Raw genomic sequence first — 13399 nt, 5'->3', positions numbered from 1 at the left:
TCTGTAAAAGATGACAGTGTTGAAAGAACCTTAATATTGAATGAGGTATTCTCAGGTATTTGAAAAGCAGCTTTGATTATATACCTTCTCTGTCTCATGATTTCCTCTTCTAGGTCAGAGTGGTCTTGGAAAGTCAACCCTTATGAACACATTGTTCAAATCCAAAGTCAGTCGAAAGTCCTGCACCCCAAATTATGAGGAAAAAATCCAGAAGACGGTCCATTTGCAGTCTGTCAGCCATGGTAAGTCCTACTGGTTTTTGGTATAAACACATATTAGTTTGTCACAAATATGTTATATTTGGGGTAGTACCTCTAAGCAAGTTGCATTTAGATTCACATAAGCCTTTTATATTATGTCGTGAGATAGCTAAGTATGAGCTTGGTAAATAGCAAGCTTCATATATACTTTTAATAATATTTTTTTAAAAATCTTACATGCAGAAAGAACTAAATAGAACTACAAATTAAAAAGCCTGTGGTTTTCCACTACTACAAATGAAATTTGTAGAAGATTATTAATTTATTTTTAATTCAATAAAAGGTTTGAACAAAGAAAGGATGACAAAAAGCCCCTTTTGTGTCAATAACTGTCTCTGGATGAAGGATTTGTGTCACTGCAGTTAGGGCTGGTGTTACAGGTAAATGCAGCATAAAGGCGCCCAACACCGATGCTGAGAGTTCGCATTTCAATCTGCAGGATGAAAAGCAACAACTGCTGAGCGATGTTCACAGCCCGACTGCCCTTCACTTACACAGGCTTACAGACACAAACACCTCCTCTCTGCCTCACTTTTGGCTGAGTTTTGGCAGGTTGTGAGGGATGTTTATCATTTATGGCAGCTGATTTTAACATATTATCATAACAATATTTATATTAACACATGAAAAGCCATCAGCTAAAACTATTTTGGTACCAAGGTGTTTTTTCTCTCCTTATTGCTCAAAATATGGGTGTTTGACATGGAAATCCATGAGCATGCCCGGAGGAAATTTAAACTGCTCAAAGCTTGCCATTCTACAGCTCGGAAAGACACAATTGTGATCCTTATTTCAGCCTCATTTTAGTTTCTATTTTGGCGAATATGTTTCTCTTAAAATTCACTAGAGGAAATAAAGTAGGTAGAGGTGAACCAGAGGACAGGAGTCATACTTGAGGCTAACAAGATATCTTGACATAAGGTTCAAGGTTGCTTTATTTGTCACATGCACAGATGTACAGGTACAACATGCAGTGAAATGAAATTTGTCCCAATCTACCTGACCATACACATACAAACATTACAGGGGTTAGACAGGTCAGGTAGACAGGGGATATAGAAAAACAGAGAAACAGAATTACATTAGGAAACGCGAGGCGAATAAAAAAAACAGCCCCCATACTGTACTCCAATAGGGAGTATAATGTAGGAACAGAAAAAAACACCTCAGCAACATAAGCACATGGTCACCACACCTAAGAACAGACTCGTGACTTGCAACAGGGGTGGGGAATGGGGAGTTGGAGGTAGTCCAGCATAGACAACAGCCATTCTGACATAAGTGAGAGATATTGAAGCCAAAAGATCCACACACAGAAAACTGCGGCAGACACTCAAACCCTGATCTCTAGAGGTGTGAGGCAACCACAATAACCACTGTGCCACCTTGCTGTCCCCACAAAACTGTACATGATACACAGGGTCCAAGCACTTCAGCAATTATGGCCAAACATGGCTTTGAATTTGAGGATAAAGAGAAAATTGACAAACTACAAAAGGATAAACTTGTACTACAAATTTTGTTGCAGCAGTACATATAGTAATTAAAGCAGTATCACAATGTGGAGGGAAAGGATGACCCAAATGCAGACTGGGAGCAAGTACCACCCCTAACAGGGGAAAACAGGCAAAGCAACTCACACAGACAGAGAACAATGACTGATCAAGAAGCACAGGCCTAAGACACGCTACTAAACATGACTAAGGCCTCCTCCACACGGATGTTCGAAATGAACGCCATGTGTTTTTCCTGCGTTATGTAGTTGCGTTCGACTGGTGTTTCACTGGTGTTCGCTTGACGCTGTTTAACACCAGCCTGATGCCCAATCTGTAGTTTAATGTGTTTACCTGTGGGGGTAGTAATTACTCTGTCCAGAGTGTTTACATGTGGGAAACACGGACGAAATACAGAGGACTAATGACAACAACCAGTAACAGCTGATCACACGGGGATTCCACACGGGGTTAACGAGGGGGCGTGGCACACGGAAGGAGCGGATGACCGGGGCAGGACACATTGTTTTTTTTTTAACTTTACACATTGTTTGGATACATTTATTTTCTTACTTTACAAATTGCTGTTTTGATAAATGTGCTTAGATGTGTTTAATACAGTATATGCTCTTCTTGTTTTATCCAGTTCATTTTGTGTTTAAATGCTAGAAATACATATTTAGGTGTAATTTTTTGGGGCCGGGAACCAATTAATTGGTTTTCCATTATTTCTTATGGGGAAAATTCAATCACAACTCGAATTCGATCCGGAGTTCTGAACAGATTAAATTCTAGTTCTGAGGTACCACTAATTATTATTATATAATAAAATACATTTTAAAATAAACATTTCTTATTCATTATTTTAATATTAATAATAAACCATTAATACGTTTAATTATAATAATATTGTTGTGCCGTGCGGGGACAAAGGCGCAGACGTCAGGGTATCATCTTGTTTTATAGTTCTGCATTGATAACATGGATCCCTATTCTTTTAGTTCAAATATAAGAACTCCATAGGTGGAAATTAGCGGGAGAACATTTCAAACTGGATTTAAGGAAGCACTTCTTTACACAGCGTGTAGTCAGAGTATGGAATAGTCTTCCTGATAACAGTGCAAGCTGAATCCTTGGGTTCCTTTAAATCAGAGCTAGATAAGATTTTAACAACTCTGAGCTATTAGTTAAGTTCTCCCCAAGCGAGCTCGATGGGCCGAATGGCCTCCTCTCGTTTGTATAGTTCTTATGTTCTTATTAAAACTTACGTTCGACATTATTGTTTTAAAAATCCTCATGATACGGCGCCGTAGGCAGGAGAGGAACAAACATCTTGCACGAGCTGGGCTGGATCAATGTCGGACATTGGATCAATGTCCGTAAAATGTGCTTTCTCGCAGTTGCCGTACAGAATCATGGGACACATTCGGTCCTCCAGAACGCCAACCGAACGCCATGTAAACGCAATAGCGTCGTTTTCCTCGCGTTCGTCTGGATTTTGACGCCAAGAAAACATTGCATGCAGCGTTTATTTGACGCCACCTGAACGCGTAGCTGGCCAAACACCGGTGCTGAATGCCCGTGTGGACGCTTTGATTTGCTCCAATGAGCAGAAAAACGGTCAGCGTTCAGTCGGCGCTCACCTGGCGCCAGGAACGCCAGAAAAACACCTGGTACAGACGTCCGTGTGAACAAGGCCTAACAGAGGAGCAAATACAAGGCAGCTTTGGCTGGTTAATAAGAGGGCAGGAACATAAGGTACGATTAACACGATTCAGGAAAGGAAAACGCTCGGGAGCAAACAAGCAGGGCTGGGCTGTACGTCACAAGCAGTAGTTGAAGTAGCAGAAATTGAAATATTTAAAGCAGTATAGCATAAATGTTTATTTTTGCTGTACAAACCAGCACAAGCAAACAGAAGTAATTCTATTATTTCTGGTCATATGGATGCCAAATTCATGCAGGTGTTTGAATCTGGCTGGGATGAGAATAGACTGGTTTCATAAAGACAGTTCTCTGATTTCTCTGTGGCAGATCAGAATGAGACTCAAAAGTTGCGAGCATCTGAGTACTATTTTGGAGCTTGATGAGATCTTTTTTGAAACTTAATGGTAGGCTGATATGTGATTTGTGTGCCTGTTTGCTTGAGGGAAAAAAAGAGAGCTAGGAGAAGTAAGCCACAGCCTCTTTTTGGTTACACAAAGATTTCATAGTTGCCTCAGATATAAATGAAACCGTTTTGAGATCTCTTCCGATTTTCTCTTCCTCTGGGCAGATTTCATTTGACATGGTCTTGACCTCTTTAGATAAACAACCTTGACGTGAATTTTATGTTCCACATGTACCCCATCTCAGCCTACACCTTTCGACTGACTGTTATCATTTCATTTTTCAAGGACTGAAAAACACTACTTCTAAAACTTAAGAAAGCAGAAGTGATCAACTTTCCACTGAAACAGAAGGAAAGCCACTGGTATGATACACGAAGACAAGACAAGAGCTTTATTTTTTAAACCTCAATACAAAGTAGCCCTGGATTCTGGCACAAATACAGTATGCAGCTCCTTCCCATACAGCCAGGATAAATGATAACTGTTTTCACTCCTGATCTACCATCAAATTCAATTTCAAAAGGGCAGGAAGACTTCCAACTATTAGTAGGCTGTAGCTAGACATTTGGGGGACCCTGACAAAATGTCACATTGAGCCTTTTCGCTAAATAAAGCTAACCAGGTCCCTGAAATTATATTTTGGGGCCCCTGTAGAGTGGTGGGCCCCCAGAATCCGCCAGGGTCTCCTTGTCACTCTGACGCCTCTGACCATTGGTCCAAACTTTCAGGAACCAAAATATTTTTTCATGTAGGGTAAACATTTTAATTACACACAAATCTTTTCTTCTGTTTAAGGATAGATTATGCAAGTTGGTTTTGCATCGGGCAGGAGAATATTTCTCACAGAATTTTACATGCGACATATTTACAATTGCCACAGTCAACTCTCTGGCAGTTAATTTACTTCTAAGACGGCTGAGGGTCATCCGGAGCATGGATCATGAAGAAAAGATATCGACTTAGAGAAGTTGATATGAAATTGTAACAAGGGGATGTGAGCCTCTGCACAATTCTGGCTTCCTCTGTTTTGAATTTGCTCTTAATTCAAGTGATTTGTGAGCCGCTTAAAGGGCAAATTTACCAGGAGTCACTTTCAATATATTTGCAGAACACACTCATTTCTCAGAGCAGAAATTTGAATACAAATTGGCCTTTGCATGCTTGTTGCCACTGGCCGAACAAAGTATGAACTTTATCTTAAACTCTAAATAGAGCTCATCCAATATATAGATCCATCCATCCCTTTTCTATAGCCACCTATCCAGGGACATGGTTAGCCTGGACTAAGGGAACACATCGAAACTCCAGCATAGTGAGATTGCCATCTAGTGGTCTGTTAATTACAAAATATCTCTACCTTCACTCAACTCTTTTTTGCTATTTTCTCACAAGTGATTGAAGAGAAAGGGGTGAAGATGAAGCTGACTGTGATTGACACCCCAGGTTTTGGAGATCAGATTGACAATGACAACTGGTGAGTGGGGGGCATCTGAAAATGATGAAATGCTTAACTGACTGTAGGAGGTGTGAATGCTCTTCTGTTGCAATATATGTGTAATTCCTCGCTAGACAGGAAATGATCCCATATATGTCCTCAATTTCATCTCAGCTGGGAGCCTATAGTGAAGTACATCAATGAGCAGTATGAGAAGTTCCTGAGGGAAGAGCTTAGCATCAACAGGAAGAGGAGAATCCCAGACACCCGGGTCCACTGCTGCGTTTACTTCCTGCCGCCCACTGGCCACTGGTACTCTCTTAGTCCTGTGCACATGTTTCTTTGGCATGAGTTCAGGAGCAGCTTCTTCTGCCACCACGTGACCACATGCCCAAACCGTATCATGAATGTCTATGGTCCCGGAGTCTTTTTTTGACCCTGGCTTATCTGCTTCATATATTCATTTATATCCCAGCATGTTGGTCTAACGGTTTAAGACCTTGAAATTTAAGGAAAGATATTCTTCTCTGGGGCACATGCCGTCGAATGGGTTTTAAGAGGGAGCAGCTGCCCATTGACAGATACTGGCATGGCCTGACTCTCCTGTTGATGGTGTGGTACCTTTAAAGATTGTATTCTGGTGGCAGTCTTCTTCACCCCTGATAAATCTCAAAATACTGGGCTGTTATTTTTGCATTTTCCTAGTAGGCAGAAGGCATGATGGTATCTGATCTCTACTTTCTGGTGTTATTTTGGTGTGTAGGACTCATGTTGTGTCAGCACACTGACCTACAACCCTGGCTTTTATTTATTTGTTTGTTTGTTTGTTTGTTTGTTTGTTTTAGTTTACGACCCATAGATATTGAGTTCTTGAAGAGGCTCGGGGAAATTGTCAGCATTGTCCCTGTCATCGCCAAGGCCGACACATTAACCATCGAGGAACGACAGGAGTTCAGGAAGAAGGTGAGATGTTTCAGGGGACTGACCCGGCCACTGGTTTTTAATGCTGCTGATGATATTAATAATTCATCCACCCATCTCCTAACTGCATATCCTAGTCAGGGTCCTGGGAGGACCTACCCTGGACAGCAGAGGTGGAAAGTTCAGGTGCTGAAAGTACTAATCCAGACTGAGATTTTGTTTCACCCAACCACTTGAGTACTCTGTAAATGTCACTCTTTATATGCAGCTGGTTGGTTGAAAGAAAATCTTGGTCCGGATTTGTTTTGTTGTTCCACCTCCTTGGATAGGGTGCCAGTCCATTCGATCCTTGAAAAGCACTATACAAATGAAAATGATTATTATGATTACTGTAATTGTTATTATTACTACTATATAATATTGATGATGATGGTGTCGGTCACTAGGGTTAAGATGATCGCTGTGTTAATGAACAAAACTTACAACAGACCACTGGGGTATAATGTAGGTCTATGGAGACACATAATCATTGCGATTACCGATCGTGTAAATCTTAAATAAATAAATAAATCTTAAGAAACACTTCTTCCATATCCAATTAGACAGCTGTCGTAGAGCAGTGTTCGGTTAATCAGCACATTATCCTGCTTTTCTGTGAATGGACTCTCAGACAGTTAGCAATCTGCTACATTGGACGCAAAGTCATACTGAGGATACACTAAGAACAACCAGGGTGCTTTTCTCTCATAAAAATGTAATTTCATTAGGGATAAACAGTTTTATTTCACAATACATTTGCATCGACATGTAACAAATGTTCAGCATGAGTAGTGATTAATAGAAGGGCATTAACTTCATTACCTGCCAGTTACCCTGTGCATATATAAATCAACATGCCTGTGAAGCTGATTTTCGGTCCAAGTAAACATGTGACAACATCGCTCTAAATCTCTTGACCTTGTATTGCATCACTGCAGATTCAGCATGACCTACAAGCCAATGAAATCAGAGTATATCCACAGAGAGAGTATGATGAAGATGCAGAGGACAGGATACTGAACGATAAAATTAGGGTAAAATTTTGAATCTTAATTTTGTATTATTTTGTATCTTCATTAAAGAAGCTATGTTTTTATAACGTGTTTTGTATTCATGTGAACTTTCTTCAGTTATGATTTATTGTCTTAATGCTAACAGTTTACCAGTTAACCAGTGTTACTTTCACAGAACAGAAAAAGGTGACTTGATTGCTTGATTGCAGTCTATTTAATGTGTTGCATATTACCTGCAGGAAAAAATCCCCTTTGCAGTAGTGGGAACAGACAGAGAGCATCAGGTGAATGGAAATAAAGTCCTGGGCAGGAAAACTAAATGGGGCATCATAGAAGGTGAGTGTAGCAGATGGGAACCTGGGACCCACCACTGTCTGTAGCATCACAGAATGATTGTGAGGGATTGCCAATATAAGTAGGGGCCGATTAATGAACAGCCTTGCCTAGGCTGCAGCGTAGGAGCCCCGAGTGATCATGGGGCCCCTTCTGGCTGTCAATTTTTTAAAAATATTTTTTTTTTTAGGTGTGATCCTTGGTCGTTTATTTGTTTGCAAGTTGGTGATTGGTTAAACCTGAAAGGCAAGGCCAATTCTAAACATATCTCTTTTCTTACCGTTATGTGTATTCTGGTATATATAATCTGTGTGAATTTTCTGAGCCCAATCAATGAGTTTTGTGCCAGGAAAGCATGGAGGAACACATTCTAATACAGTGGTGCCTGCGGTTCACGAAAACAATCCGTTCCAGGAAAGTGGTCATGAACCAATTTGTATGCGAACCAAGGCAATTTTTCCCATAGGAAAGCATCGAAATTTGATTAATTCGTTCACAAGTCTAGCAAATAATAATTTTTGTTAATTCATTTTCTGGTTTTTATAGTAAAAACACAATATAGTGTGGCGATGGGCAGACCGAGGCATCGTGGGAGCAGAGAGAGACATGGAGACTTGCTTACCGGGGAAATCATGCTCTTTATTAACAGTCCTTAACCCTTGTATTATTGTTGTTGTTAATGTTAATGTTAATGGTTGCATTTCCCTATTGTCGCGCGTGTATTTGCCCGTGTCTTATGTGTACTCGGTCCGATCCTCGCGTGTATTTAGCGTGTGTAAATCTTCCACTGTGTGTGCATCTTGCAGTTTGGCATCTGACAACCTTGTGATTCCCGTCTGTGTATTTGGGTTTGGTGCTCGTTGGGTGCCTGTTGTGGTCCTTCTATTTACAGTTGCACGTGGGACATGCTGGGATATGCTGGGGCATGCTGGGATATGCTGGGGCATGCTGGGATATGCTGGGGCATGCTGGGATATGCACCCCGCCGGTGCTACATTAGTATAAAAAAAGGGATCTGGTTGAGGAATCTATTCTTTGACCAAATTTTGTATGCGAACCAATGCATTTTTTTCACTAAATTTTTGGTCGCAAACCAAATTGTTCGTAGACCACAGCGTTCGTGAACCACAGGCACCACTGTAATAATTACTTGGTTTATATTCTTCTGGATTTTGTCCCTCTCTGTAAATTTATGTCAGTGGTCTATTCTATCTATGTTAAATGTTTCTTGACTGCACACTGTAGATGCAGATGACTCGCACTGGATCAGAGTGTAATGTTTTAAGCTTAACGCTGTTGAGATCCCTTTACTCAGTGAGGTCTCTGTTGCGCTCTTTCTGGTTGCTGCATATGACTGATGTGAAAGTGTAAGCTTGCTGGTTTGCTGATCTTATGATCTGATTGCTCTTCTTTGATACAGCATTACATTGTCTTTGACTTTGTAGAAATTATTTTATAGTTACTAATATTTAGTAGTTTTATAGTTAAGTGTTGTACCATTTTGCAGAAGGTGTAGCCAAGGGGCCCCTGAACTGCTTAATTTGCCACTGACCATAGGGACCCTCCCATTCTCACAAGGCAGCTAGTATTATGGGTTCTTGTACCGTGAAGTTCTCCATTTTTGTCAGTAGTACCCATGCATGGTCCAGGGGTGCCAGATAAATGGCCCGATCCAGTGCTTTGACCCCAATCTTCATTCTCATCTGTATCTATGTTTGTATGTGTCTCAAAGAAGAATAAAATGAGATAGTGAAAAGAGGCGTTCCGATGTACCAGTGCTCTTACTTGTACAAGTGGCGATCATTTGATCAGCTGAGCCTTAGGATATTTCATAACTGCTAGGATGTAGCTCTAGTACCTCCAAATGCCCCATTTCCAAGGTCATTTGGACAGGAATGTAGCAAACTTTCCATATTATGAGAAAGCCACTAGTTCAAAGGTATTGAAAGGATGCCTAATGGTGTAGTTAGACAGCTGTGGGACAGGGCAAGCTACTGTCAGCTGTAAGGCAAGGAACAGGCCTAGAATAAAACTGAGGACAACAGCAAGGACTGGGAGCACCAGGATGTACTGGGGACGGCAATGCTTTGATTTGAGAAATCTGACAGAAAATCTAATACGGTTTCTAGTTTTGCGAGCAGAGCTTCACTTACCTACAGAGGCCCCCACAGTCAGTGGACTGGGTTCCACTGGAACATCTCCAAGCCCTGAAACACGCCATGCAGTCTGATATGCTTTCTGGCGTATGATGCTGAGCAGACTTGGTCTTACCTTAAGGCCTGCGAACTTCACACCCTCAAAGGAGCCGCGAGAAGCTTCTCCTATTCCTCCTCATGTGGCTGCCCGTCAGCTCAGCGGAGCAGCACCTCTGCCCAGCCAAGATCAATCCAGGCAGAACACCACTATGTCAAGATAACACAGATGGCGACCACCCAGACGACTTGAAGGTGGAGTCTAAGCCCACCTAACCAAAAGCACATGCCCTTCAAATCCCCCTTGTCCTATAAAAAAGATTGAGATGTATTCTCCGCGAAACCCCAGCTTGGTACCACAGCTGTATTCTGGGTTCACTGGAGGCGGCTGGCAGGGGCGTACGTGGAAGTTTTTGCAGGCAGAAGAAGTCAAACACAAGGACTATAAATACACCGGCGGGTTTGTGCACTTTTATAAATATTGTATTACACCACATCTTCATATACAGAACCGTTGGCACTGTAAGTTTGTTTATTGTGGATAAATATGTCTAAACTGCGATGCAGCTATACTTGTATGGTCATACTGTATATCCATTATGTAATTTTCCACCTACCACATCCAGGGTAATTTATTGCTTTACAGTAATTTAACTATTTGTTACATTGTGTTTTGTGATTTAATGCCTGATGCTTCTTTTAGAGTTTAGAGCTGCCACTGACATATACAGACCTCACTGTTCCTTCACAATAGAGAGAAAGGTCAAGTAGCTACATCAGGCTACCATAAGAGCATATGTGTAATGTTGAGTTGTTCTTTCTCAGCCTCTCATGTAAAAGGGGGAGGGGTGGGGGGCGGGGCACTCAACAGGTGCTAATTGCAAAGAAGGGCTATGACACTTCAAGGCAACCTAATAGATGCGATTGTGCCGATACTCATGAACTGATAGTCGAGTGTTCAGGTAGATCTAGATCTCACTGGGGAACATGAATATTAACTAGTTTTGCACATTAGCATAGCTTTTAAAGAAAGGTTGCATTTTCCCTGACAGAATGCAGAACTTTGATGATATTAGTGCATCCACTTATATGCATATTGAAATTTGTAAGCTATAGGAAATCACTTTGAATGAAGGCAGCTAATGTACAATTGCTGAATCTTTTTTGAGGCCAGCAGCCTTTAGACATTCATTGCTTTGCCGGCCGTGCAGAAAAACGTGCTCCTCTGAAATGTTTGCTAGCCTGCTCTGGCTAACTGTCAGATCTCCGTGCTTGTTTTCTGAAAGTTGGTCCTTCATGCTTTCTGTTTGTAGGCATAGAGCCAGCGGTGTTCATTCACCAGCTAGCATTTAAAAACGCTCCTTATATTGTGTTTTGACCCTCTGAGGAACGTGTTTGCTCGTATTAACGTCTGAACAAAACTCTTGGTTTTGCAGTTGAAAACGTTGCGCACTGTGAGTTCACCAACTTCAGAGATCTACTGATCAGGTGAGAGAGCCAAGTAACAACATCGGCCCGTTCTCACTGCTGCACCCCCCCTAAATACATAATAACCCACATCCTTTAGCTCCTCGTCTGGAAACCCCTTCAGGTGTCTCTATCAGCTGCGCATATGCAGGCTTTTATCGTGCCTCTCCGCCACTCCTCTCTCATTTCTTCTGAATTACCACCATGCACTGAAAACACAGAGTGTCACCAAAGGTGCAGAGTGACCCCGCCCCAAAGCACCACTATCCCCCTTTCAAATGACAGCGATGGCTTCATCACGCTCCTCTTTCTTCCTCCCGTCTTACTAATGAAACCACCAGCAGGTCATCGTACACCTTTTCGCTGAGGTTCCCCTGAAAGAACATCTTGCCCTTCTGCTGATAAAGCAGTACCCCTTCCACATGCTCTAAACTGAGGAAAAAAACATATATAGGAATCAAGGGATAAATTCATCACAAGACAGCTATTTTCAGCTATGTTGAGTGTCAAGGTTTTGAAGTGCTGAAGTGTTGATAAACAGTTCATGATTATTTATGGGAGCCAGGGAGTATAGAAACAGATTTTCAGTTTATCGCTCTAGTTTGTGCTGCTCCTTCATCCTATTTCTACGCTCAGTGTAAGTTCTATTTGTTCTCTTTTCTACAGATCCCACCTGCAAGACTTAAAGGATGTTACTCACAACATCCATTACGAGACCTACAGAGTCAGGAGGCTTAACGACAGCAATGTGAACGGTCTGGGACTTTCGTCTTTGAGCATCACCACAGGAGAAAATGTCCTCTGACGGAGGAGTCAACGAATGAGCGGCAGCGCTGCATCTCTCGCACTTCATGGCCTCAGCTGTAGTGCTCTCAAGTTACAAAGAAATAAATAAGATTTGTGGGGTTTTTTTGAGGGGGGGGGGGGGGGCGATTAGTGCTGTGATATGTATTTCTGTCTCCGGTTAATCTGCATGTTCTGTAGCCTTGGAAACGGAGCAGTGCCTATGTTTACAAGAAGCACAGTGAAATGTCAGCGAGAAAAGCCACACGTCCAAATAATCAGTGCCAAACCAAACCAGCGGCCTCGTCCTATGGCGCCGTCCGCAGAGGGTCACTCAGCATGGGACTTTGGATCATTAACGGTGTGTGACGTGTGACAAGGACATAGGTTTTCAAAGGCATTCAGATTCTGGCAGCTTTTTGACTACGTATAAAACAAGCAGTGCCAGTCAGCTCTTAAATCTGGAATCATGCTATTATAGCGCATTGCATTCTGGTATCTTTATTTCTGTACTTCTTAATATCCCTTGCAAAAATTCCGATCGTTCTCTGTAGCTAGCCACTTTTATATGGTGTGTGTTTAGTAGTGCCAAAATCTTCGTAAGCTGTGATCTTGTGTTTTAATTTTTTATGCTTATTCAAAATTAAAAAGGAGTCTACAGGGAAAAGTAAACTATAGGATGGAAACTGTTTATTGAGATTAGTCATATGCATTAAATGCTGGTCGACTCTGTTATGCAAAATAATAAGGTCCCTTGAAGTTATAGAACTTTTTATTACTTTGTAAGAGGTTGACTATATCTTTTTCTAGAAAATGCTCACTAGTGATGTTTTGCAAAGATATTCAAATGCTAATAATAACTGTTAATATTTTTATCCAAAATATGACTACTTTTAAATCTCTTTTGTACAGACAATTTTTATTTGCCTACTTGTCTCTTGTTTTTAATTGTATTAACATCTCAAATGTGATATATGCCTTAATGTTACATAACAATATGCATATAAAACAAAGAATGCTTGATTAAAATAGTCTGTGTAATTCTTAATAACAGCTACAAAATCTCATACATAAAAAGTGCATTAGAGAAGATATTATATTTGGGGAAAATAGGACAGCCCAAGGTGATGGTTCACAGTATCTGTGTTGCCTTTCATTTTTGGGGGCTACTTCCATTCATCCATTTTCAATACCTACTTGTGCTACACAGGGTCGTGGGGGTCCAGAGCCTATCTCAGAAGCTACAGGCCAAGTAAGCAAATATCCCAGGATGGGGCACCAGCTCATGGCAATGCACACACTGGCAGGATGTTTAGTACTGGAAACTCACACAATAAGACTTGATCATGAAT

The 13399-nt window shown here is 41.3% G+C and overlaps 1 protein-coding gene across 2 annotated transcripts in view; it reads left to right on the top strand.

Moving 5' to 3' along the window:
• The window catches only part of LOC111850859 (neuronal-specific septin-3-like), a 34273-nt gene extending 21197 nt beyond the window's left edge, over positions 1–13076 (top strand). For both annotated transcript variants that reach the window (XM_023825179.2, XM_023825178.2), the window contains exons 3-10: positions 114–242; positions 5257–5338; positions 5474–5611; positions 6145–6262; positions 7198–7293; positions 7512–7608; positions 11234–11285; positions 11931–13076. In XM_023825179.2, coding sequence (XP_023680947.1) covers positions 114–242; positions 5257–5338; positions 5474–5611; positions 6145–6262; positions 7198–7293; positions 7512–7608; positions 11234–11285; positions 11931–12069 — 851 coding nt within the window. In that variant the 3' untranslated portion in view covers positions 12070–13076. The remainder of the gene's footprint in view (positions 1–113; positions 243–5256; positions 5339–5473; positions 5612–6144; positions 6263–7197; positions 7294–7511; positions 7609–11233; positions 11286–11930) is intronic.
• Positions 13077–13399: the final 323 nt, after the last annotated feature.

The sequence above is a fragment of the Paramormyrops kingsleyae genome, chromosome 5 (assembly GCF_048594095.1).
Source record: "Paramormyrops kingsleyae isolate MSU_618 chromosome 5, PKINGS_0.4, whole genome shotgun sequence".
Taxonomy (NCBI): domain Eukaryota; kingdom Metazoa; phylum Chordata; class Actinopteri; order Osteoglossiformes; family Mormyridae; genus Paramormyrops; species Paramormyrops kingsleyae.
The sequence above is the reverse complement of the archived record's forward strand: the minus strand, read 5'-3'. Positions and strand labels throughout refer to the sequence as shown.